The sequence below is a fragment of the Halichoeres trimaculatus genome, unplaced genomic scaffold (genome assembly GCF_033239565.1).
Source record: "Halichoeres trimaculatus isolate MK-OKI-2021-1 unplaced genomic scaffold, fHalTri1.1 fHalTri1_scaffold_9, whole genome shotgun sequence".
NCBI lineage: Eukaryota > Metazoa > Chordata > Actinopteri > Labriformes > Labridae > Halichoeres > Halichoeres trimaculatus.
In genome coordinates, this window is record NW_027437188.1 from 17,498,528 (window position 1) to 17,526,396 (window position 27,869).

Genomic DNA, 27,869 nt, shown 5'->3' on the forward strand with positions numbered 1-27,869 from the left:
ATTAACTGGCTCCTGATTGGATGAAGGATAAGCGGCAACCTGACACAAGGCTGGTCATGGGAACCTTTCCAGCCCTCATTCAGAAGGTGCACTAAGTATTAAAAAAACAGGTTCATACTTTTTCCTGGTATTGTGCAAACTGTATAAATGTAGGCAGTTACACACACTTGATGAAGCACAAGGGGACAATGGTGACAAAGTTTTAATAGTGATGAACGACTGCCTGTGTGACAGACAGTTCAGACCTTACAAATATTTTATGCCTAAAGACAGGAATGTTTACACTGATTCAGAAGCATCAACTCAACAAGAGCTTGTTTAACTTAGAGGCACTAGCATCAGTGATCAAACCCAGTGCACTAACTTCAAAGAAGTGGACATCACTTTAAATACTGACCCTCAGATGATCTACGTAAGTGTGAAATAATGAAAAGCCAGGTGAGATAGACAGTGTCATCAGAAAAAAAAGATTTTTTATGACAAATCAAAGTACAGGTGGATTAAATTATTACACAAATCAAAGAGTGACTGCACACATACACAGAATCAAATTAAGGTCCCTCTCTACAAGCAATGACCAAACATAAAAAGACTTCACTGGGTCACTAGTCAAACTCAACGTCAAGCTGAAACTAGCTTCATGTCTCACTGAACATCTCCTCCAACCCAAACTTGTAGACTGCTCATTCTCTTTATGGACATGATAGATGGAAAACAATTCCAAACTGATGTCCCATGCTCGATTTCACTCTTTATTTCCCACTTAAAATCAGAACAGTAGAGGGTAACATTGGTCATTCTTTTCTTTTCTTTCTGGAAATATAATTTAAATTAAATTCAGGCTGCCAAGTTCAAACATATCACGCAAGGTGATGTAACAGCACTACATTCGGTCTACAGAGTGCTAACAGTGCAAAAATGTACAAATGATAAAAAAAGCTCTGACATTAGTGTCATGGAAAGAAAGGACGATTACAGATTTATATGACATGTAGCAATTTGATAATAATAATAAAACTATAGCCTGTTTTCATGTAACTGTCAAAACAATTCAGTCTTCCCGCTGTCTGTAGTCTCCAGCAATAACCGTGTGGGGCATTAATGTGTCTGAGATGAACAACTGCATCTCTTCCTGTGCCCTCTTCAGTTTCTGAGGCAGGTGCTTCTGTTCACAGTCTCTTCTTGATAAGTTTCTCCAGTTTGCGGATGCGAGAGGACTCCTGCTCAGGTGTGGGGGTACTGAAGGACAGAGAGGGGCCTCCATCTGCACCAGAGGGTGGTGTGGGTAGCCTCTGTCTGAAGAGCTCAAGCATACTGCTCTGTTCACTGCGCTTCAGACCCTACGCAAGCAAGGACACACATAGAGGGGGGGTTAGAAATAAGGAGAAGTTTTCCGACATTGAAAAAAAATAAATAACAGATTTAGGTTAAAAAAGATTAACAGCAATCACAGAAGCACAGTTTTCTTTGAAATGCCTCACGGGACAAATACAGTTGTTAGAATTGAACAATTGGAAAAATGAAATGCAACAGTTTTAAAGAAATATGCAGATAATCATTCTAGGAGCTTGTTTATTCAGTATAAAGATTGCCAAGCTTGGCATAAATGATGAAAGAAGAAAATAACAAGTCATATCTTGTACCTAAAGGTGTTAGAAAAATGAAGAAACAGAAGCAGTTTTTTTGAATGTGAATTTGAAAAAAGAAATGTCGGATGGCACTTGTTTGCCGAGTTTTTTGCCTATGAACGTTGCAAAGCTACAACTAGCATGGAAGTGAATCCAAACTAAGACAGGCTAACTAAATCAATTCTCTCTCCATCTCATTTTTGAAAGGCATATGAGCATATTTTTCCACTTTTTTTTTTTTACAATGTCTTTCACATGTTTGCGTTTTTTCAATCTAAACACTCACTGTGGGTGAAGTGATACCTCCAATATATTTGCCAAACTTGTTCTGAACTAGTGATAGCTGTGATGTCTGAAAAAAATAAAAAATCCTGGTCCTCTGGGCATCACCTGTACATTCCATCTGCTCCTACATCTTCTCTTTGTTTTACTCCTATAAAAATAGCTGTATGATCAATGGGCACCATCTATTAGCTCCAGTTCAACATAACATGAGTGGCTGTGGAAAAGCAAGTAGAAAATGTAGCAGGAGTGGAAACAGGCAATCACTACTGCCAACAACAGTTTTGGCGAAGTGGAGTATTGCTGAGCAACAATACATGGACGAACAAATATGCAGTGCTTACTCTCGTGCTGCACACTATGGGTTGGGTCAACACAGAGTTACATAATGTTATTTTTGCTACTGGTCTTGATTGCTTCTGTAGGTCATATTAAGAACTCACTATTGATTTTGTTCCAGTTAAAATGCTCTCACAGCAGCTTTTAGTAAACCCCACTCACCTTCATGTCAAGAATCTTCTGGAAGGTCTCAGGATTCCCATCAGCCAGGAGCTTGATGTAGTTATCAACAAACACCACTGGAGGTTCATGTGGGGCCATCACCACCTGTGTACAAAGAGAGTTTAATGCAGATTTCAGCCCTCCTCCTTTCCTGTGAGCCACCATAGAAAGACCCAAGAGGACTCTAAATGATCCCATATGGGCACCTTTAGACCAAATGAGGGAGAGAGAGGCAACATCTAACAAAACCATGTAGAGCTAGCTGCAAACAAAGTGGCCTCAGTGGCTCTGTGTTCAGGAGTCTTTTTTCTTTTTACACAACAGTTACTCTGTTCATCAGAGGTCAAAAAGGGGGTTCAAGTAATTATTTTTCTGGACTCTAATTGGTCCAGGGAAAGGCCTGTGTTGGTCAAAGGCAGTCATAGAAAATGGTTTAGTGAAGCACAAGTTGTTCTTGGTGTTTTTTTAATATTAAAAACTGGCTGGAAAACAAGAATAAGATAGCATTTCCTGCAGCCGCTACAAAGCAGGCAGACCAACACGTGGCTGACAGATCTCCACCTCCCCTCTCATGCATATGTATGCCCACAGGAACCATCTCGCAAAATGTTAATCCTTTCCTTCCCTTCAAAAGTCCCAAAATAGTTTTTTAAGCCTATCCTTCTTATAGATTAAAAAAAAAATAAGAAGGTGAAGTGGGGAAGAAAAACAGAGAGGAGCAGAGGATTGCGTGGAATTCTTTGCTTTCTCTTTTGCCAAAGTGATTTACTTAGCAACTGTCCTGGAGCTAGGCCAAGGGAAAGGCCTGTGGGGACCCAGTGAAAAAGGCAAAGAAAAGGAGAGAGGCAGTTTAAGAATGAAAACACACATAAAAAGAGAGAAACAGAGTCAGGAGGGGGGTAAAACATTCAGGCTGAACAAGGGTTGATTGAAATGGGGGTGGGGGGGGTAGTTTAATAAGTCCCAAGACGATAACTTCACAGAGGAAGATAGAGGAAGGGGGGGAGCCGGAGCTCTGGTGGGCCGGCCTGGAAGAGCATGGAAAACAGCCACGTCTCACAGGCATCTAACCAGCCAGGAGAGACTGTCTCAGACAGACTGACAGATCATATCTAATGCACTTTGAACATAGCTAAACTGAACTGGACCACAAAAGAAAAAGCTCAAAATACACACAACCTTGACACCAACATATTCATTTTGACAGATGTAGACTCTGAAGGAGTGAGGACTTAGAAAACAGCAAAAATACTAATGTGACCTGAAACACATGTTGATTTTGCACCAGAGTTTGTAAATTAAACAGTAGATAAACTATACCAAGAATTTTTGTTGTTTAATAGTTTTTTAAAGAGACAGAATAAAAATGGATCAGCTTTTTTAATTAAAAAAAACCCTGTGATACTTTAAACACTGTCCCATGCATTTTTTAGCATATTTCAGCCAACTGTTTGGGATTTCTTTCACAGACTACTACACTATTTGTTCAGTATTGCTACGTCTACAGTGTGCTGGAAAGTAAAAGAAAGAGCGCCGTTCCTTTATTTGGTGGTGGTTCTTGGCCTTTTATATATTTCTATATTTTCCTCACTTTCTTTTACCACTCTTTTACTTCTTCTCTTTTATTTCTTCTTAAAATAATATACTGTAAAATTCTGTAATAAAAACTGTTTGTTTTTAGTATGTAAAACACTTGGCAACGTTTTTGAAAAGTGCTATATAAATAAGGTTTCTTTTATAATTATTATTTTTATTATGTTATGTATTCATTATTATTATTATTATTGTTATGTTTTTATCATTATTATTATTATCATTATTATTATTATTATTATTGTTGTTGTTGTTGTTGTTGTTATTATTATTATTATTATTATTTTTATTATTATTATTTTTATTATGTTATGTATTTATTATTATTATTATTATTATTATTATTATTATTATTATTATTATTATTATTATTATTATTATTATTATTATTATTATTATTGTTGTTAACTCTGTTGTTGTTGTTGAGGCTCAATGGAGGAACTGACCCTCTTCAATGGGTTTGTTTTACATTAACTTCAGTCTGAACCCAAGGTGGAAGTCATTGCAACCTGTGAGGGACCTCGTTTCTGCGCAAAGCTGGTGACTAAAATGTTGTTGGTGTGGAAAAAAGCTAAGATATTCATACAGGGAACATTTGTATGACTCCTTTAAATTCCAGATAACTCCCTGGCCTCGGTTTTAACAAAAAAAAACTTGATGTGTCTTATTTACATAGTTTTGTGCTGTGATTTTCTTTCATTAACGTTTTGTCTTCTCCTGTCACAGAGATGCATTTAAAGCACTCGAAGGCCTCCAGTATTCGCTAAGTATTCACAGGGTACTTGGAGCATATTCCAGCTGAAGGGAAGCCGCTCCGCTACAATCTCAATACAGACAACACAAAAAGCAGTGGGCGGATGTGAATGCATGCGATACTTCTATAATGTGCAAGACCTTTAATGTGTGGCAGATGGGTGAAAATTCTTGTGTATACACTCAGGGCAATATTCCAAGGAGGAAAAAACGAAAGGCTTCAAATAGACCATCTGGAGCAGTGCGCATCCCGGCAGAAAACAACAAGAAGAGGATATAAAACATGAAGAACAGGGAAAACAAAGCAATTGTAGGGACTGTCTTGCAGGTCCCAATGGATGCTATAAACATCACGACAGTCCAACCATGATAACTTCAGGAAGGAAAGAAGGCCTTCTGGGAGTCTGAGGGGATTCAAAGGATGGGGCAGGCGGGTACTTTGGGTTTTTGAGTGTGTACATTGCTGTACACTCTGGGGACAGTTAATTGGGGTGGGGTCATTCTATGGCAGCAACATACCACAGTCCTAGAGGGTCACATGAGGTAACTCATGAAGCTGCGTTTACCTCCTCACTGAAAAACAGTCAAACTGCTTCGTAGCATGTGTGATTGAGAGTTTTTGTGAGAAGATGCACAGTTGCATGCATTTCCTTAGTAGTCACTCGCACCTCTCCCCCGAGTCAAGGGTCGACCACATACGGAGTTGGAGAATATGCATGCATGTGTGTTGAGCTGGCACGTCTCACTCGTTAAAACCAGCAGAGCATACACGCCAATCATCATGTGAGGTGGGCTATTTTATGGAAAACATGCCCATAAAGTGCTATTGTTAGTGGGGTTAATGACACAGTTAAAGGGTTATTCTGCCTCAAAATAACCCAGAGTAGCTAGTCTGCAGACATTTGAACACTGACTCGCCATTCAAACCACAGTACTCAAGATAAATGTTTGTTCACTCCTTTGTTGCTTCTAACAACAGAGCCTCAATCGGTGGAAAAAGCAGTTAGCTGAAGGCTCCACCAGACTATTCTTAGCAAGGCATCAACACCAACGCTAATGTTTAACTGGAAATGTCAAGAGTTTCAACGTTAAATCTACACAGCGCTAACGAAAGATAAAGAAAACTCAATCAGACCCCAATAATGACCGAGAGAATGTAAATTTCCGTGCCTTTAAAGGTCAGAAAGTGAAGCTTGGGCTGTAAAAGTGTCCAGCATGAATTTGCCCACCTGAGTTCATAAAATCTGAAGTGTCCATAAAGATTGAGCTGCTCTTGTGATGTTTAAACTGAACTGTTTGTTTGAAGACTTTGACTCAGGTTCCTGTTACAATCCATCAGTTAAAGACCCAGAGTTGATAAATAAAGCTTAACTGTTTGAGTGACTCTGCACTTAAAGAGAAGTCTCAGGTATTTTTCCGACATTGATCTTAAGAGGGACTTACACTTGAAAAATGTACACCTTAAAGCTGTCTGAGCAGATCTCACCTTAAGAATCATCTCTGCTCTTGTCATGCCTTTCACCACTATCTTGGTGTAGCTTGCAGGAGCCTTGCGGAGCACCTGGGAGCCTATGGAGGGCAGGTCCAGCAAAACTGTTTTCAAGGAGTGAGTGTCGAGGAGGAGCTGGTGGAGGATACATAAAACAGGGGTCAGAGTGACTAATGCACAGCACGTATGGTCATAAATGAGCTGCTTAAACTTACTTGCTCGGCTCCCACCATGCTGATAGGTTTACATCTGAACAAGTGGTTGATAAATTTGGGAATAAAGGAACTGAGGGGGAAAAAAAGAAGAAACAAAATGTATCAGCTTAAAGGATCCTCTAATTATGAGCTGAGCAATGCTTTGAGTATGTTTGTGTGTGAATGCATCATACTTTGTGAACTTGATGCAGAACTGTGTGAAGTATTTGCGTGTCGATGCCAGATTGTCCCTGATTATCGGGACATTTTGCTTGATGTGCATAATGATTGATGTCACATATGGACTCTGGTCGCCCACATGCTCCACGCTCTGCCACGGCATCTGAGGAAGAGAACATAAGACAAGGGGATTGGACAGCGCTTTAGCAACAGAGACTACACATGAGAATGAAAAATCTTAAGTGCCATCTGGAATCAAAATACTTCACTCCCATCACATGTTGAAAGAAAAGTGTATCCACAAAAGCGATGATCTTCTTTGTATAATAAGCGGGTGTTTATGCAAATCAGAATCTAATTCCTAACCCTGAGCTACTGTTTTTGACAACAAGAAGAGGTGAAATGTGCTACCTCCTTACCAGTGTTGCCAACTCCTCAGCATCGGAAGTAGCTATAGGCTCGCCCAAAAGTAGCTAGAAGTTGCCAAATTTTATTTTTTCTTTCCAGCAAATCAAATGTACACCCCCAGGTAGGGTTGCCAACTTTGAGGCAGAGAAATACAGGACACTCTTAGCGGAGGGGCTGGTCTCTTGCTACACAGTACAGCTCTCTCTCTGAACGGAGAAAGAAAGAAACCAGAGCTTTTTTTTTTTTTTAACTTTTTCTCCTGTGATCTTGGAGCCTACGACCACCAAAAAAGGTGCTAGATTTGTCACTAGTCGCTTTTTTCTAACTTTCTCGCTGGGGGGTCCAGAAAGTCGCTAAAAATAGCAACAAAATCACTAAGTTGGCAACACTACTCCTTACTTTGGATTAAAAGACAAAAATTATAACTGAATTACTTGTAAAGAGAAAAAAATATATCTGTAGATAGGGTTGAAAAAAAACGTTTCTTGTATTAAGCAATTGTTCGTTAAATCCCATTGGCAGATTATTTACTCAGGCAACTCAGGCATCATTTTGTTTAATGTCTTAAAAAAGACACTTTTCTGGCCTGCCATGTAAATGTGGCTCATACTGATTCCAATAAAATAATTCCTGAAAAAAATAAGACAACACTTTTTTAGATTTCTTTTTTTTGCAAAACTGGAGCTTTGGCCAATCAGATTCACGCAGTCAGCATAGCTAAGACAATTCTTTGCTGAATAGTAATGATAGCATAACCAAGTAACCTATATGATGCTTAAAAAAAAATGTAATCATGTGTGTTTTTGTGTGGGACCGTGTGTTCAACCTTGCTCATAGCTGTGAGAGCGGGGTCACAGGCAGCATCAAGATCTTGAACAAGTAGCTGGATACTGTTTGAAATGACACTGAGGAAAAACAATAATTGCAATAATAAAGCATACAATCAACACAGAGGAAACAGTTTTCATCCTAGAGAATTGTTATGCAGCCACCTACGTGCTGAATGTATCCATCTCCCCAGTTAAATTAATTCTCTCCACCAGGACTTTATCAACTTTCTCCTTTAGCTTCTCTTCCAGCTATAACACATGAAAACAACAACAACATTAATACAAAAACACAATATCCATCACAAAAAGTAAGGTCTTTAAAATGTGTGCTGGACTGAATTTAAAAACTGACTTCAAAATGTTGTGAAAGTTTTGCACAAACACAGTGCAGACGAAACATTTCAGGTGTTGTAACTAAAACTGCCATACAAGTTCCTTAAAAATCTGATGAAACACAGGACAAACCCTTTGTAACTGCTACATGACAGGCATCTTTAATCTTTATCTGACAGTGTCACTGATGAAACTCTGGCTCAACCTGTGTGAATTCATGGTGATTGTGCGTATGCGTGTGCATACCTGTTGTGTGGTAGCCAGGCAGTACTCGGCAGTGCTAAGGATGCTACAGATCAGACAAAGCTCGTCGACAGTGAACTTTGCCGCTTCCGAGCCTTCTTTCTCTTTCAGCAGGCTGCTGATTGTGAGACCTCCGCTGTTACTGCTGGATCTGGATTGAGAGTTTGAAGAAATAAAGGAGATAAAGACAAAGACAGAAGAGTTAGGATAAAGACAGGAAATTGTTGACAGAAATGTTGTTTCACAAAAGGAAATGTAAGCTTGCAATGCTGCAAAGTGAGGTGTTTCAAATTGTCCGAAGACATGTTTTTAATTTTGAGTGATGTCTGGTCGTACTCTGAAGTGTTTTAAACGTTTGAGGTGGCTTTCAGAATACTTGAGGCCTTCACGGAAGAAGCAGAAAGGATCACGACACAAACACTCAGATGTTTTGTGTTGTGCTGCTTTACAGCAGATTTTGCCACTGCTCTAAACAAAAAGCACTTGTGTATGACATCATTTTAAACAACAGGTAACAAAAGCCATTTTTAGTAAGTGAGACTCAACGGGAGTAACTACAAACAGGCACAAGTGTGTGGGGATTCTGCACCAATAAGCTTCAACAGCAACCCGGCCATTAATAAACGTCATAACAGAGACATGTGGGTAAAACCACAACATAGTTGGAGCTCCTTTGGAGGGCCCCTTCTAAAACCTCACAAAACCTATCTCCAGCACACCACACTGGACAAGCATGTCTGCGTGCATCTGTAAGTGAACACACTTGCAAAGCGACTTAGTGCATCTTTGTGTAAAGACTGTATGGCTTGAAATATGGTTTACATTAGCCTGTGAGTGAAAGTGTGTAATTAGCATGCATTCATATCCAAGGGAGAAATAGAGCACCCGTGTGCATATGTGTGTGTTTGTGTGTGTGTGTGCACCGCAGCCAACGATGAGCTCTAATGTGGCCAATGAGCCAGAGATGTTTTTGCTGGTAGCATATTAGGCTTTGCCACAACATAACTAACTCCAGATCCCTCTTAGCATGCCATCCCCATCCATCAAACACAGTGAGGACTGAGGGCATTAAGTTTTCAAACTAAACTCCTAAACAGGCCAATCACCATTCCCAAAGTATGAACAAGTGAGGGCGTGACATGCTTGTTTGTGAAAAGTTAATCTGAAATAAATCTGTTTGTGTTACTGCCCAGAAAATAAGTGATTCTCATGGAGGGAAGCAACAGAGGATGGTGAGTGAATGCCTGTGAGCGTGTTTGTCAGCAGGAGGGTGTGTGTGGGACTGACTCAAACTGTGTCTTCTGCAACATGTTAAAATGTCACCAGGGAAGCGTGTTTTAAGTTTTTGGTAGAGTTTCTTACATGCACAAAAAATAGTATTAGAGGAGTCCATGAGTTTTAGGCTACAAGAATACTTTTCTTTTAATAAAGTATAGCCTTTTGGGAATAAATGTAATGCTGAAGAGAAAATCTGAGTGTTTTTACTGTCACTTCCAGTCAGTCAGTTCAGCTTTATTCGAGCCAGCAGCTACCGGACATCACAGGATTGTTAGAGCAAATTCCACCCTGGCTTCAGAAAGAACCATAATGTAGAGACTTTTAGCCAACATGGAAGTGGTTTAACTCTGAAGCTGTTTGATTTGGCAGTGCTGGAGACAAGTCTAACCAGTTGCAATTCAGCACCTTGTAACAGAAGCATACAATCGCACCCTTTTTTATACACTGAATCTCACTTGTTTTGGATTGAACAAGGTTTTCACATTGAAAACTACTAAGTTTTCCCAAAAGGATAATTGTAATCAATTTTTTTTACATGACCAAACCCTTGCCAGTCTTACTTAGGCAGGTTGCCAGAGAGGATTTTCCATGCATACTCTCGCAGAAACTTCTGGAAGATGGTGGTTAAGGCGATCATTGGTTCCCCGGTGCTCAGTTGAGAGCACTGCACCATGCACTTCTTGTAATAAACGAAGAGGTCTGCACAGCTGGGCAGGACTGCTCCGCCCTCCTCTGTGCCCGCCTTGGGTGGGCCTTGTGCTCGGAAGTCAGCCACGAAGCGATCAATGAGCTCGCCGAGGTTCCTGCACAGAAACACACAGAGACACACAGAGGTGGATCAGTGGCAAATTAGTGACACTAATTTCAAACCATGAGATTAGTTCTGGATTTCTATAAATAATAAATAAAAATATATATGAATGAAAAATATAAAGAAATAGGCAAACAGTGGAAAATATTTGAAGCCCTCACAACCACAGTCAACAGGTCAGCTGGTGTGGCCCACTCCCAATGAATCCTGGATCTAAAGCCAAAGACAAAACAAGCACGCCACTGTTCTCTGCTGCTATGTCCCACTTGGGACAAGCTGATCTGGCTGCTGCCTGTTTAGGGCCTTCGGACTAAACCAAAATGAGGCTGTAGCTGTAGAAGAGGTCAATCCTTACTCCCTTGGACGGACCAATAGCATTTAACGCTCCACAGAGCCAAGAGCCAGGGGCTGCATGCAAACACAGCAGTCCCTGAACTGTGTTCAGCAACAGGAACAATCACCAGAGCTGGTGATGAAAAAAAAGAACTATAGATTCTAAAATAATTAAGACCAAGAGATAACAAGGACAATTAAATTAAAATTAAAATTACACAGACAGAGAGAAAGAGAGACCACTGACAGAGTAGCAAAGGGGAGAGAAAAAAAGAGGTGGGAATGAAAATAGGCAGATCTGCTGTGGCAGCACTTATTCAACCCTCTCTCCTTTTCTCCCAGCGTCTGTGGTTGTGCAGCTAATGGGAAACATTTCTGCCACAGTGGAGACAGAGGCTTGAACAGGAACAAGAGATGGAAAGACAGAAGAGGCAATGAAGTAGAATGGGAGGTGGGGGACCTGATTTATGAGTGGGCCTAGGAAAAAGGAGGCATGTGCCAGGTTTACACACAACCTGCAACTTATTCTGGGTCTGTGTACCACAACACAGCTTGGCCCTGTCTGTTTGTTACGTCTGTGTGTGTAACTTACTTGTCTTGAGATTCTATGTACACATAGAGATGGGGTTCAAAGCACTTGGAGACAATGCCGTGGAAAGGGTTGTCTGGAGCTTTTGGCTTCCTGGGCTGAGAGAGGAAAAAAGAATAACAATTAAAGAAATTAAATTATAGGTTTTAGTAGTAGCCCCTCTGAGTTCCAGGAGTTAATGTTTTACCTCTAACCCTGCAAGAAAGTGGAAATATCAAAAACACTACACAAGTTTAAGCAGAAGAAGTTCACGTCCATGTCGACATTACACACAGCTTCCCCTTTCTGCAGTCCATTACAACAGCACAGTAAAAACCTGTGAATTAGTGAGGCTGTCTTGTTGTGATGTGTTTTTTTAAGTAACTTTAAGAGTCACATGAAGAAAAAATATTGGAGAGGAGTCCTTCTCAAGATGAGAAAAGTGAAGATGTCAAAACATCGGACACATTTGCATGCACGTCGGGGAGGAAACTTCACGCTGCGAGGGACAGGTTTGAAAAGCAACTTTGGAGAAGACTTTCTAAAAGTTTCTTTACATTCCCAGGAGCACATACTTCAAAAAGGGGCTGGTTTTAACCCTGTGAAGCCTGACCCATCAAAATATTGAAAATTCTAATCTTTTGGAACTGAGATGTAAATCAACTTCCAACAAAATCAATAAAAAAATATTGCTACATCATTTTGTTTATGATACAATTTTTGGTATAACGTTTGATACATTGGGCAGTTTTGATAACTTTAGCAGACTTTCTGGTGCATTTGCATCCTGTCAATACAGAAAAACTTATTTTAAAAGATGGCTAAAAATTGGGATGCAATCCTAACCCTAACTTCTTGAAAAATTGACTTTCCTGAAATGTGTGGGTAATGTCACCATAGAAGCCACTTTGAAAGGGCTGAAACACAACACTAACTTCCTGTGGTGATATGGTAATCTTCAAGGGGGTAAAGGACATTTTTCAAACAGGTTTTGAAATAAGCTATTTTTCATGTTGATGTGACAGAGGTCTTTGAAACGTATGTATCAAATATGACACTTTTGGCAAGATACTGTTAACAAGATAGCTTACCTTTGCCAGATCCTCGTCCTTTTCTGAGCCCACATCTTCACCTGGCTCGTCTTCTAGGAAGGGGTTTGTAGATTCTAAAGGACTCTCTGGCCTCTTTTGCTATAAACACAAATTAAAAAAATTTATTCATGGCTCAGTTGTTTGAATTAAAAGAAGTGTGACTGACACTAAAGCGTACACTTGAATTATTTGTGACTCAAATGATTTGTTTCTTTTTTTAATACCAAAAACTCCAAGTGTAGTGATCCAGTCCAGGTTTTAGTGCTTTATCTTCTATCCATGCAGGTCACTGTGTTGGAGGTTTTGATGAGTCTGCTTCACCAATTGTGAAATTTCCCTGAACCAAATCTCTGATTGAATTACAGAATCCATCAGGCATGGGTGTAAACTGAAGATGAGACAAAAGGACCTCTGTGTAGCCTACATATCATCAGTTCTGAACATGTTTGGCCTAGTTGTGCCCAGACAATAAAAAAGTCAGAATCTGCAGGTTCTCTGTGTATCTCCTCCGCCTACACACGTCGACATGACCTGGATTAAACAGACTTGCTTCAGGCTGTGACGTGAGTGGAACACAGAATAACAATAAAGAAACACTCTAGCATTTTTGGACTAATCAACATGCTGCCTTTTGATTGAATTTTTTGTATTTTTTTTTACATTATTGAAGTAAATAGAGTAAACTTTTAACTGCTTTGATATTTCATTGACTGAATCATATTTCACAACGCAAGTCAGGTATGAGCGAAAGAAAGCAGAAGAATTTCAATCTTGATTTGCTCAGTAGGCTCATAGTTGCCTTTGTATTATGCATATGTGTGTCTAGGTGCATTTTACTCACCCCAGGTACATCTGTCAGGGTGCACCCAGTAAAGCGTTTGGCAAGAAGACCCTCAAAGTTTGTGGTTCTTTGAATTGCAAACAGAAGCAGCTTCACCTCTATCTCTTTAGCCCGTGTTCGCATCACTTTGGCCAGCTCCACCCTTAAAAAAAAAACATACAGACACAAACAGACTCAGTATCAATGTGAGTACAGACCCTGACTTTCAGTAACCCCATTTAGTTTCTGATTTTTGCTAAATTTTGTTATTGTTATTGTTGCAGCTGGAAGTAACACACTCATCACGCTCACTTGTCCGGCTTTCGTGTGACCGAGGGGAAAAGTCTGAGAAGTGAGGCCACTAGGTCACTGCTCATGTAGGCCACCTTCCTACGTCAACTTTACTGAGAGTCTGCCCAGCACGCAACATCAGTGTGGTTCACTAAAGTCCACCACCTATTTCTCAAATTCTGCCTGTGGACCTAACTACCTTTATGATTTTCTTTCTCCTCCTTTCTTGTGGGCAGAACACAGCAGAAAAAATCTATTAAACCAAATTAAGTTTGAGATGATCTGCTGATGACAAATTGTTATGGTTTTCCTTTCACTGAAAGCTGTCCTGGACAGGTGTGTGAGGTTACCTGGTGATGTGGCAGAACTCAACAGAAATGCGCTCTGTCATGCACCACTCCTCAGGAAACATGCGCCCATACTTCTCCTCATAGTCCACTAGCTGCCGTTTGATCCACGCATAACGGCGGTCAATCTTGTCTAACCAGGCAACCTGAAGAACAAAGTAAGACACTTTTATACCTAAATACTGCTTTTTTGAAATGATTTTTTTTATGCTTAGAATTGAATCTTTCACATATAATTAAATTCCTCACTAACATCTTGGTTTTCTTGAAATAAAACCAGATACTCTGACAGATGCTGTCTGATGAACTTTTTGATGATTTCTTGTTTGATGCGAGGGTCGAGCACATTTGCTACCAGACAGGCGTCTCTCAACACATTACTGGGGCCACCGGCTCTCTGAAAGGATTGGAAAATGAAGAATTACTCAAAATTTACAAGGTTAGAGCAAGAAAGAGACCTTATCTGCTTTGACGAAAATGGATTAATTCTGAGACATTAAAGATTCAATAAACCTAAACCCACCCCGTCGTTCAGAAAACGTACCTTAGATCCCTGGGCCGGAAAAGCCTCTTCAAAGTCTGCCAAAATCTGAGTTCCCAACTCACTCTGTGCTGCTTTTACCCTAGAAAGGAGAACAAAACAACAAACATATTATTGTTGTTTTTGTTAATCAGTCATAACATTCAGCTTGTGGATTTTTTTTTTCACTTGATTGGCAAGTTTTACTGAGGAGGACGCACGTAAGCTTTATATTTACATCTCATTTTACAAAAAAAAAGTCTTAAAAGTGTTTTTGGTTCAGAAACTTTGCTAGAAAGCCAAACTACTGCCAAGGCTCCAAACATATCTGATAGTTCTGTAAATACTGAACTGCTGGCGCGCTAATGTGGTGTACAAAAAGGCAGCAAAATAAACATTATGGATTCTAAAGGGTTGCTTGTTTAATGTCTTTTCTCGCTGTAACAGTGTTTTTAAACATAAAGTATGTCCTGATCTTTCTCCAGATTGTCACTATCCTTTTCCTTTGAGACTCCTTATCAGACAGGAAGCTGTTAAATGACCACAGCTGCTTATATTAATGAAGTTTTTAAGATGTACAATCAGAAACACTTTTTGTAAATAGACACGGTAACAAAAACTGAGCCTTCTGACCTGTACTTGATGTCACAAGAAAAAGTCCACCTTAGAAATATGGTCAATGATCCATTATTGGTTGTTTCCTTGAATACCAGCATCACTTCACTAGTTTGATGTGCACACATTAGTTACTATGAGTATGGATGTAAGGATTATTAAGGACGTAACAGAGCAATGTCCAAATGAAGTCTGTGTTCAGCTGAGAACATCCAGGCAGGGTAACCAAAGGACAGCAACATAAATCATGATAATCATCCAGAAAAAAACAGGAGAGAATGTAGAGATAACCACACACAGATGGATGCCAATTGAACCGGTAGTTTTCACTTAAAGTTCCTGTCTGCTGCTAAAATACTCAACTCTCTACCTCCTACTGGTCAGAGTACGTCTGGAACAGGTTTTGGTCTGACAGAGAGCAGGCTCTCAGCAGCAGGTCTGGCTGTGCCAGGTCTAAGGCTGATGTTTGTCCAAAGACAGAGCTAACTTATCACTGTCACTGTCTGTCAGATGAAGGATCACTGACAGGTCCTGACAAAGTTGAGACAGTGAAAAGAGCAACGGTGATGAAGAGGAAAAGACTTCAGCCAAAGTGGAACCTTCTCGGAGGGTGACAGCTGCAATGACTCCACTTAGTCACACCTCAGAGCCCCGTCAGGAAGTGTCAGAGTGATACCTTTGGATTATTTTTTAGGCTTTGTTTTCTGTGTTTTTCAATTTTTTTGGATAGCTATCACATATTTTCTTTAAAACCGTAAATTTCACTTATTGTTTGTATGGCTAAATCATGTAAAAGGGACCTGCTACAATGCCTCGCATGTTTTTGATATTTGCTTCAGTACATTTTTAGGCGTAACACACTGAAATGGGTAATACCCCTTCTGATAGTTAACCGCAATGACTTGTTACAGGGTATATGCTAAAATCCTGAGGTTGATTTCAATACCTTTTTAAGGCTTTTTAAAAAAAAACTTTCAAAAAGTTTAAAGACTTTATCGCGACTTTGAGTTGTTGTTGGCAACCGTCTTAAACAGTTGTAGTTTTCTTTTTTTAAGAAATTACATAAGCTGAGAAAGAATAAAACTTGAAAGAACAAATGAAACCAAAGGCAGGTTTATCGACACTCCCACGACAAGTAACAGCAGTTATTCAAGGCCAAATCGAGAAATTATTTCATCATTTTCAAAATTTAGGACATAGGCTTCAGATTGTGTGATTTGCTTTAATGTTGTATTTAATTTCTCTTTTTAAAACTAGTAGTGACATTTATTTATAGCTGGTTTATATACCTCTCACAATCTTTATTGTTGTATCTTATTGTAAGTAGAGTCTTTATGTATATATTTTATTTTATTCCTTTCATTTTTTGTATTTTTCTACTCCCTACCTTAATTTCTGCTGTTAATGCAACAATTTCCCAGTTTGGGATCAATAAAGTAATTCTATTTTTTTCTATTCTATTTCATAACTTTATTGGCCAAATGTTTAATGTCCCAATCAGGGGACAGTCGCAAGGAGGAAAATAAATATTCATAGCTATTTTTGGAGTCAAAGCTTGTATACCTATAAAACTTAATACCTCATAGAACCACAAATAAGACTTTTTAATACTCTTTAAGGGCCTTAATTTTCCCAAAATTGATTAATCAACTTTTAATACTTTTTAAGACCCTGCGAACACCCTGTGTTAATGATAAATAATGTTGTGAAATTCCTTGCTTTATCAGTGCTTTGTTTTTGCTGGTCCCGTGCTTACTTTGATGATTTTATCTGTCTGCTCTACTGTTGTCTTTCCTTGGTGCCTTTGTAAATGAGGGTTCTCCCAGGGTGTATTTGACAAACAAGTGATAATATTCTGCTTGATTTGATCTTTACTCCCATTGCCTTTTTTCAGTTTTTAGAGTGGCAGAGTTATTTAGGTTGAGGAGCTTCATCTTGGTGTTGTGTCTTTGTTTACTGACCACAGGAAAGTGATTTGGGGATTTTTTTTTTTTTGCCATGCTGCTGAAACATGTCCAAGTTTCTGCACTCCCTTCCTGTATCTTATGCACTGTGGCAGCGTGTGCGTTCATCTACTCCATGTACTCAGTTAACTGGCAGCGTCCAGCTGTCTGTTCCATGTCCAGATCTTCCCTTCCCTGCATCTCTCCTATCATCTGTTTCTCCTGCAGAGTCACTTCTTCCGCGCAGCTGTTATTTGGTATGAACACTGTCTGCCACACCTCAGTCAAAACACAAGGTCAAGTCTTTTTTTATGTTTTGGCAATTCAGCACTGCTTTGAGCCTGAACATTGACTCTACTAATGTGTCCCAAATTGATTCTTGGAAAATAAAAGTATAAATGAAAAATAATTCAGCCAGGGTTGTGGGAAACAACGGCTCAACAATGTACTTTGTTCTCTGTACATGTTTGTGTGGTGAAATCTTTCTGTGTTTAAACAAAACACCACATCCAGATTCTCTGTCGGCTCCTACATAATTACAAGTTACACAGTTAGATTGATGGACATGATGTTGGCATGAACAATAAAACCCACAAACACACTGTTATATATTTACATAAAAACCAAGATACCACCACAAGTTCACACTTCATCTTTCACAATAGGATAGAAGCAAACAATTCAGCAGGTTTCCTTCCTGTGTGTGTGGGTGTGTGTGGCTATCTGTATAAACAGGATGTAGTGGCAAAATATATCCATCAATACTGTAAGGACTCCTCCTTGTAATACCATTGCAGTAAACACTGAACTTTTTTTAAGTGTGTTGACTGTCCACGTGTGCACTAGAGTTACCTCTCAGAGAGCTGCCTGATCTGGGGTATGCCCATGTACTTGTGGAAATGTTCAAGCACATTTACCACTCCCTGCAGCAGGTTTGCTACCTCCCCATACTGCCTCTTTCTGGTCATGGCTCTGCAAAGAAAAGATCACATGAATTACTTCACAAAAGTATGTTGACTTATGAAGAAAGCTATTTGTGATATAGTTATAAGACATGTTTTGTACATTACTCCTGTGAAAAACTTTGGCTTTTTATCTCCTACATGCTAAAATTCATCAAAAATAAAAAAGATGAGAAGAGTAAATGACTCGTATTAAAGTAAGAAGTGAAATAATGAAACCACTTGTGTGTATCATCTGAAACAGTGGGAATGTAGAATAATTGTGAATAAATGTGCTGCAGAATAATTAACATTATTTACACCCACGTTTTTCTGGATCCATTATCATTTATTTCATTTTGCCTTTTTCCTTCTCAGGCATTTGGCCTAAAAAATATGTTTGAAACCCCGTAATGAAAAGAAAATATGTTGTTCAAATAAACCTTGGTGTTAAATGTTAAAGTCTTTCAGCATGGCTTTTAAGTTCTAACAACTGTACGTACTCCAGAGAGTCGACACCCCCTGCCAGCATGTGCAGGTGGTTTAAGGTCGTGATGGATGTAGTGAGGTGGCGCTTGGCATGGTCCAGCTGCTTTATGTCTCTTGTAATCTCCTTTACCTGTGCAGTGAGAGGGACAAGTCAGAGAGGTTGGTCAGTTAACAGAGAAAGATGAAGGAGGTAAAATAATGGGTGAAAGGTGAAACTTTCACTGTGATGAGAAAGGAAGAGCAAAAACAACCGAGGATTTCTCTGGATGGAGCAACAGGAAAAAGAAAAATAGACCAAGTTGACCGACACACCCACTGGTTTGAGAAACAATTGCTCCTGCATGCCTCCTGAGGGAGGGTCTGCTCACCCAGCCCAATGGCCTTCCTCTGACTCCCACACACACACACACACACACACTTAGAAAGACACTCAGGCTTTACTTCTTGTAACAGACACATGGAAGGTGCATTACCTTAACTAAAAGCAACTCTTATCCTGGTCCTTTATTGTAAAAGCAGACACAAGCTCTTTCTCGTCTCTGCTAGGGTCATATCCCTGATAAGCTTCAATAACCTACGTTTTTGAGTTTGTGTGTGTGTGTGTGTGTGTGTGTGTGTGTGTGTGTGTGTGTGTGTGTGTGTGTGTGTGTGTGTGTGTGTGTGTGTGTGTGTGTGTATGTGTGTATGTGTGTATGTGTGTGTGTTTTGATCATACCATTTGTTCAGACTTCTCCGCCTTGTCCTTGATGTCCTTGATTTTGCCAAAGAGCTGCCCGATGGCTATCTGGGCCTCCTCCAAAGCCTGAAAAAAAAAGCAAACAGAGAGACATGAAAAAGTTACAGATACAGGGTACTTTCAACAACTGTAAAAAAGAAACTACAGGAGTGCTTCTAATGTTTATTTCACAGGGAGGAGGAAACTCTTCCACCATTGTTTTATTGTACACCAGAGGTTCCCAAAGTGGGGTCAGGAAACACCGACAGGGGGGTCATATAATGCATTCCATTTTACATAAACTCATGCAAACAGAAAACGTTGTTTCTTTTATCAAAATTTCTTTGTTGCCTCAAGATCCTGAGGTGACTTAACCTTCCTAAATCCTGAATTTAGGAAACAAAGAAAAACGTGCACAAAGGCAGACTAATTTTCTACAGATCAACCAAATTAAGTATCTTTTAACTTTTTTGTTTAACTGTATTTGGGTTGGCCTTTGAGTATATCCCCAAGGCAGGGGGACACAAATCTCCAGCACAGCTATTTTAGCCACCACAGGATGAAAAGTTCTGGAAACCCTGCTCTACATGATGATCACTGATATGTTTCTCCATCACTTCAGCTCTGCAGTGTGGGCTATGCTGTGGAAATAGTGAATAAATGAACATTAACAAGGTACCATTAAACTTAAGCTGTCTGTGTGGACAGACTTCCTTTAACTACACAAGTTCCCAAGCAAAAACACGGATGCCCTGTCAGTAGATTGTAAAACACATGTATGTCCTCGAAACATATTAATTGAAATATGTAATGTCAATTTTCCACTCCATCCCTTCAGACGAACATCCCTCTGCATTTATGTTTGATGAAAAAAGGAGGTAGTGGGTGGAAGAACTGTGTCTCTCCTTGCGGTGTGCCAGCCTGGGTCAGATTTCCTGGGTATGTTTTTATTTCAAGTTCACCATTTGCTTTTACATGAGAAAAATCACCCTGCTTATACATATTACAAGTCCCAGGATTGAGGCCATAACAAACAGCCTAATTGGCTGTCTAATTGACAGGGTATCTAGACATCTGACATTGGGAGCTCTTAGGTTGACACATGAGCCATAAGGCTAATCTCTGCATAAAGGCTGTCACTATAATGGCTAAAGAGATTATTAGCACTTTTAACAGCCTATAAAGCCAGAGCGGATTAGATAACATCGGACACTTACAATTGTTGGATAGTTAACGTGCTGTTCTAATATTTCCCCGTCATCTGACACAGCAGCTGTTCTTTGATGCTCCCAAACAGAGATTGTGCTCTGACATCTGATGCCAGGATAATTGGCTTGTCTTGGCCCGATGCTGCACGACACAACTATGACTTTCCTCAGACTGAGACTCACACAGACACACTCACACAAATGCACAAAAGGAATGCTAACAGCCGGCACCAGCTGTGCAAGGAATTTACCACTTTTACAAGTACCTCGAAGAAACCGTGAGCGTGTAAACACACAAGAATCTGTGCACAGAGACACACACAAACATAAATAAAGCTTGCACTGACAGCAGAGGATTGATTTTACTTCCTGTGTGTGGTCAGAGTGCAGGCGTTGGGTGACACTGTGATGGACGCACAATTAAAGCCAGGGCTGCACCATGTGACCGGGTCGTAAAATCACTAAAAAACCACTCTGTATTTTACATTTTTTCTGTTAGGATGAGCAAAGGATTGCGTGTGTCCTCATTTCTTTTATGCCTCAAACAAGCCTTCAGTTGTTCTGTGATTAACTAAATAAAATGAAAAAACTGCAGGCGGGCTTAATGATCGCTCTTTGATCTGAGAATAAGGAGGAAGGGAGTGCCACTGCATCTTTTAAGTGGTTCCCTGGAGGAGTTCTTGAGCAAACAAAGTGTGCGCAAAAGAGGCCAGAAGCTCCAAGGTTGCAATTGTCGCTCATGCAGACTCAGCTGAGTCAATCTGGCTCGCTTCCTAGTGCTCATTTCCTGCATTTAGCCTTGAGGAAAGCAGGGAGAGAATGAGAGAAAGACCACTGCCCAGAAGGCGCCTCTGTGCCTGAGATGTTATCTGATTCCACACAAACACACATATGTACACTAGTGCATCCCTGACATGTCAGCAGCACATGTTGAAGGGGCACAGAGTAGACTGTAATATAGAGTAAGGAGATGGTTATTTATTTGAGCTTAAACAGGCTTTGGATGCTCTCCACTCCTCCCTCTAACAGACAGCAGCGCAACTTAAATGGTACCAAATCCAATAAATCAGATCAGTCAAATGGGTTTACTTTTACAGCTGGGAGAGCGCCTCAGCACAGATCATCATTTCAAGGTTTAGCTACAAAATTTAGAGAGAGAGGTGTTTGAGAGTAGCTCAGGTGATAGAATAACACCCATCCATCTTAAAACAGTTTTCCCTTTTTCTCATATAAATAGCAAAATGCTACTTTAATGTAGCTGCCACACTTTCCCTTCTAAACAACAGTCAGTGTTTTTGATGTAGCATTTAGCCTAAAGGGGCCTTATTGACAGTGAGTTGCTAAATGTAAAGTCTGATCCAAAGCTACAGTGTGACCTCTTTTTTCTACAAGAAACAGAAAATGCATAAAGCAGCAAGTTGTGAAAGCTGCTTAAGCATTAATAATGAGACAGGAGAGCGATGGTAAGGTCAGAGAGGATGAAAAGTTAAACACTCTGTCAACTGCTTCTTTCTTGAACATTAAATATTTACATTATTCTATAGGAGGACCACCCAACACTAATACCACAGCCACACACATGATGGGTAAATGCTGAGCAGAAAGTACAGCCTCACTTTTAGCTTTTGGGATGTCTGTCCGTCCATCCATCTATCAATTCAGAGGAATGCCAGAAATTTCAAATGCTGGGTCTTATCGATGAGACTCTAAATGTCTCTCAAAACAAAAACACAAACAATTCATGAAAAAAAAACTGAGCAGGTCTGTGACATAGAGCTGCCAAGAACATTTTACAACTTTCCATGAGGTAGGAAATTCTCCACAGGCAGCGTGCAACTACACACTGATACTCCACATGTGTACAGTGAAAGTCGTGTCAGATCAGGAGCAGATTCCAACGATCTGCCATCGTCTTCAACACTTCAGGAAATAGTATCTGTAACATTGTGACCACATGAAAGCGTGCTAATTAAAAGGATTCGTCTGGATTGGATACATATGGGCTCTGTTGAAATATAAGTTGGCATGATTGGAAGTATTTATGTCCCTCTACTGTTGGACAACGTGCAGTCACTGGTACTGTAACCACATTGATTTAACAAGCTGTGTGGGCAAATGTCTCAGAGTAGCAATGTTAAAGTATTCATGCAAAAGCTGTATGTGGACACTGCTGAGTTCTCAGATTTTTTAAAATCATGCAAACATCATGTTAATTTGTTGCCAGGTATAACAGAATGGATACCCCGAGCATCAACTTTTCACGCAGGCAAGCTTTGACCTCTATCACAGTCACATTTCCACAGTCTCAGTGCTGAATAACAGTCTGAGCAGAGAATTCATTCCCCAGACTTCCTCTCTCCTTCTCTCTCTCAACATAAATGTTCCCATCTAAGGTTTCAACTCTAAGGCTGCCTTCAACTCAGTGAGTGAGTGAGTTCAGTTAACAGCAGAAATGATTAAAATGCTGATCCTGGAGGTTTTATTCTTTTGCTGTCTTTATGTTATGGGCGCCATGTTGAAATGAACACCTCTCCATCTCCATCTTTCCATCTGTACAAAAGATTTTTCCCTCTGGAAATGTTGGAACGCCACTGTGGGGCTGGAAAAACAAACTGAAATTATTGTCTGTGACTGTGTAGTGTTATTGGTCTGGACGGGAGTTAGAGTGTTTCCTGCTACCAAACGGTAGCTAACCGGGAAAGACAGGGCCACCAGGCCAGACACCCTGACGACAACGCGCACCTAATCATGTCAGCTGGACAGAACATACGCAGCTCAGCCATCAGGTGTCATGTTCCCTTAAGACCGCAACTCTGCCACAGAACAAGAACCTGGATGGAGTCTGTGCTTTCATGGTACTCTCACACAGCAAGAGGTACAAACTTTAAAGTCTGGGAATCAAAGTATTTACACACAGGGATCTATTTCCCAGACACGCTTTCCGTAAAGAGAGGTGGGAATGGTTCTGAGTCATCTTATCCTTTTCCATGGAAGCAGTCTGCAGAAAGGAAGGAGCAAGAGAGCGGGAAGAACACGTTCCTTTTGACTGGGAGCATTCTCACTTCAGTAAATAATGAACAGTCCTGGTGGTGTGTAGTAAAACTACAGGTAAAATCAGCATCTTTTCCCTGTCATGATACTAGAGTATCATCAGACTCACTGTAGGAAAAATGCAAAGACTGGAGATGAATGTACTCTATCTTCTTCCATCTATGGCTTCTTTTACACCTGGAATTCACATGTTTCAAGTCTGATCCTATCACAGTTCGACAACTCTTCATACAACAGCTCACCTGCAATTATAATGCTTCTTCACATTCAGCTAAAGTGATAACTTCTGACTGGATCTTGTTTTGTTTTCATAATGCAGATACAACTTTGATAGTTTTTTATAAATACTGTCAGTTGATGATAAAAAAAATGAGTGCATATTTGCAAGTATCTGAGTGCAACAGCTTTGTCAAAGTATTTCTGCTCTGTGACTTTAATTTCAGATAGTGAGGGGTTACAAGGGCATAAAGTCTTTTCTTGTACTGGATGTGTAAAAGGAGTTAGAGAGGTAAAGGAAAGAGGAGAAGAGAAGGAGACTGTCTGCTTTCATAATATATTAAAGTCTGTGGGTTATAAGTGAGGCATAAAATAAAATTGAAGAATCAAGGCTGAAAAAGTTCAATGAGACACTGTGATGACTTATCAGGCTAAAACAAAAGCAAAGATGTCTGACACTTTGAGTGTCAGACATCTTTGCCTTGGATTCAGAGATTAGAGATCACTTGGATGTGGATCAGAATTAAAGTAAACTCCCCCTAAGTAATTTCTTCACATGTGGACCAGACCTCCTCTAGATGTGAATGAAGCTCATGGATCATAGACTAACTCAAGTGTGTTTGAACCTGAGGCTCTCCAGTGGTGATCAGATCACATTACTCACAACTCTAAATGAAACCAGTCATAAACAGGCCAGATTTCCATGTGATCTACAACTTGACTCACCTGTCTGCCATCTTGGCCCACATTGGTCTGGCCTCTTACTACTGTTCTGATGTTGTCATCCAGACGCCTGTCACAAGAACACAGCAGTTAGCCCCACTGAGGGTAAAAACTAAATAAGAAAATCCTGATATGAACTCACCGAATCTTCAGACGAATCTTGTTTACCACATCATCAATATTAGCTAAGGACTGAGGAGAAAGGCGGACAAAAGTATTACAAGAAATGACTACTTTTTTACTTTTTACTTTTAACTGGAAGCAAACAATATAGTAACAGACAAACAACGGAGGGAATCATTCAAAGCAGGACACAAACTAACAAACAGCCCGATGTGGAGAGAGGTTGACTGGAAGGTCAAGATGCATTACTTTAATACTCCTTCAATCACTTCCAAATACAGTAACACTTCTGAGCTATGCTGGAGGGGTTGTGGATTAATCAGGGACTTCACACATATATTCTGGGATTGCCCAAAACTTCATTACTTTTGGAAGGACGTACAAATGGAAATTCAATTTAAACCCTTGACTCTATATACTTGTGATAATACCTACTAGTATCAACAATGGGAAAATAATTTACTTTATACAGACTTTTTTTTTAAAAGCACAAAAAACTGCATTCTAGTTCAAAAGAGATAAGCTTCTTAAAAGATGGGAACCGGTGAGACATGCAATGCCTAAACTCTAATTGTCTCCTATTTTGTATTAATTTTACTTGTTTATTTATTTATGAGTTGTTCTTAGTTATTTTTCATTTTGAATGCACTTGTAACGTACAGTATGAAATATGTGAACACTGTTAATGAGACAGCACAGAAAGTTAAGTAAGGATGATGATTTTCTTTGTTTCTTCCTCAAAAAATGGTCTTGGAAGATATATGTTTGACAAGAGTATTGTGACTGTATCTTCCTAGTCTATGCTTATTATGTGAAACTTAAATAGACCGAAAGTTCAAAAAAAGAAAAAAAAGAAACAACTTGTTTTCTACACCGCATAAATCATGGTTTACAAAATGCTGAAATTACTGTGACACTACATCACCTGAAGGAAGCACCACATAGTGTAGTCAGACTGACACCACTCACTATGAGTAATACTCCAGTATCGACCTTGTTGTGGCTACATTGTCAAGAAAAAGAGATCAGGTCTAAATGTAGCTTCATATCTTGCAGATTTGACGGTAAGACCAAATGCATTCACTTCAAAAGACCAAATGCATTCACTTCAAATCATCATTGTTGTTTTTATGCTTCTATATTTCAGTTAATGTCATGCTTGAGAGTTGACCTGTCTCATCAATACACATAGAAATTGAGTGAAAGTGCATCCAGTGTACAGGAGCCCTTTATCGAGCAAAGACTTTAGGGTAATGGCGACCTCTTGTGGAAATTAAGTGCAAAGAGCATGAACCCTCATAAGGTTGCTTGAATATAGATTTTTTTGTTAAAAGGAAAAATATTTTGACAACAGAAACGGCATTAATACTCTGTATTACACATTTCAAAACGTTGATTAACTTTTGTGATACTTGTAAATGGACATTTCATAGCCTACTCCTTCAGTTAAAATACTTATATTCTGTTTAGTCCATTTCTTTGGTTTTTATTTTCAGTACAGTTTTTAGCTTTTTCCCCTCTTATCCTTCATACATGACACTGGTTGCTTCTTTTCCTTAAGTCGCAATGGTTGGGTATATATTTTTCTTGTTAGAAGTAACATCCCCTTTCTTCCCAAAAATGAATCAAGAATTCAAATTTATGTAACTTATTTGGTTTCAGAAGCATACAAAGTATATTACAGACAAATGCCACCAAAGATGTGGCTCTCTGCATTTTGGCATTGGCATCAGTGTACAAATAGTTTAAATGAAACTTAAGTTGCAAAAAAGTAAACTGCAAATACTCTCCAATATCCTGCTTCTTGTCATGTATAATTCATACAAGTATGAAAGCCTGTCTGATGTTATCATTTGACTGTACCTGCTCAGTGGGGAACAGTGTATTGATGTATTCAACAGCATTGAAGTCAGCTCTGTCCAAAGGGTCCTGGCTGGGGAAAACCTGGGACACAAAACACAGATGTAAGTCAGGCAGTAATGGCTGACAGCGTCACAATACAGAGTTTTTTAAGTTTTAGCAGCGTTTCACAATGACTATAAAAACTCTCTGTGAGGAAGCTATACAATGGAGAAATGTTAACTGCATAAGATACTGTTAGCGTCATTTCTATCATCCATGTCTATTCCTTGTAGCATGCAAGACCGAGAAGGGTCAGTTCATGTGAGGCGGAGTTCTGGGAGCTTTAGCTCGGTTTAGTGTTTGATTCAAGTATCAGACCACAAATGATTTCCTCCTTTATTCTCAATAACTTTTGTTTGGCCACACAACACCTTCATTTACTTCTTGATGGATCAGTGGGGTGTAATAACACATGTGTTAGTGATGCATGTATGCATTGTGCCAATGCAACATTTAGGACAACAAGCAAAGCCTAAAGGACAAAGGTAATGTCGAGAACAAATGTTATGCATTGCTCCACCAAACATCTGACCATAGATGTTTAATTTATCTGATATGCTGCTCTCTGTTTTAGCGACTGTACAGTCCCAGGATCAATTTAAATCTAATAGCTAGCGTTTGTTTATAAGATGACATGTCCACTCACTGCGCAGGATTGGCTAGCTTGCTAACAGCTGCCATAATGCTACTAAAACAGCCCCCGCTTTAAAAAACGGTCACAGTTACAGGCTCAAATCAATTACCTGTTCGATAGCTAATTGCACTTCTGGGGTGAGGTGCAAAATAGCCTCCAAATCTTCAGCAAACTCGAATTCTTCCTCCTCCATCATCGTCAAAACAAAACCGGAGACGTCTCCGGCATTCCACTTCCTGGTGACGAGGCTCCTGGGATACCACGTGACGTTGAGAAACGGTGCTTTCAGGTCTATCGGAAAACAGACCGTCAGCAAACGCATTTTTAGAAAAGCAATGTTTTGAAATTGGGCCTCTGGTTACATAAGGTACATATGGATGGTGATAACTTATTAGTAAAAAAGATAGATAGTAAAATTTTAATTAATTCCTAGTAACGTTAAGATACTTTATCCGTCCGTCACACCAACCACTTTCTAAGCTTTAAGAAATGCTTCTTTAATAGCCACCTATAGATGTAGCTATTTAGCCACCATATAATAAAATTGTAAGAAAACACTGATTATTCTCTATGAGTTTTACATTGATGAACAAACCCATAGAAACCTATGACTAAAGGTAAAAAGATAGGAATAGAATTCTTCAGGATGTAAGTGTGGTGTTACACATTCAGTGCACAAGGATTGTCTGACTAATTTTATTTCTAAAACATCATGAAATAGTCATATTATGAAGTGAATGAAGTTGGAAGGGAATTAAAGTCTTGTTTCTATCGTAAAATGAAGGCAAATTAAAGGTCTTACATAGGACCAGTACA

General features: G+C 39.6%; 1 protein-coding gene across 1 annotated transcript; it reads right to left on the reverse strand.

Annotated features, from left to right (window-relative positions):
- Positions 1-212: 212 nt before the first annotated feature.
- Positions 213-27,320, reverse strand: vps53 (VPS53 subunit of GARP complex). Its single transcript, XM_074680146.1, has 22 exons — positions 27,163-27,320; positions 26,381-26,461; positions 24,537-24,586; positions 24,398-24,464; positions 19,197-19,283; positions 18,496-18,611; positions 17,904-18,023; positions 14,518-14,596; positions 14,227-14,370; positions 13,977-14,119; positions 13,357-13,498; positions 12,516-12,614; positions 11,449-11,543; positions 10,273-10,515; positions 8,438-8,585; positions 8,025-8,107; positions 7,855-7,933; positions 6,635-6,783; positions 6,462-6,531; positions 6,244-6,381; positions 2,412-2,516; positions 213-1,340 (listed from the first exon to the last, which is right to left on the reverse strand). Exons 1-22 carry the CDS (start codon positions 27,247-27,249, stop codon positions 1,170-1,172), a joined length of 2,496 nt encoding a protein of 831 aa, XP_074536247.1. The 5' UTR covers positions 27,250-27,320; the 3' UTR covers positions 213-1,169.
- Between the last annotated feature and the right edge of the window lie 549 nt (positions 27,321-27,869).

Coding starts and splice junctions, on each gene's coding strand:
- vps53 (XM_074680146.1), bottom strand. CDS start 27,249: ATGATGGAGGAGGAAGAATTCGAGTTTGCTGAAGATTTGGAGGCTATT. Junction 26,462..27,162: donor TGCAATTAGCTATCGAACAG/GTAATTGATTTG, acceptor TTTGTGTCCCAG/GTTTTCCCCAGCCAGGACCC. Junction 8,108..8,437: donor GCCTGGCTACCACACAACAG/GTATGCACACGC, acceptor CATGTGTTATAG/CTGGAAGAGAAGCTAAAGGA.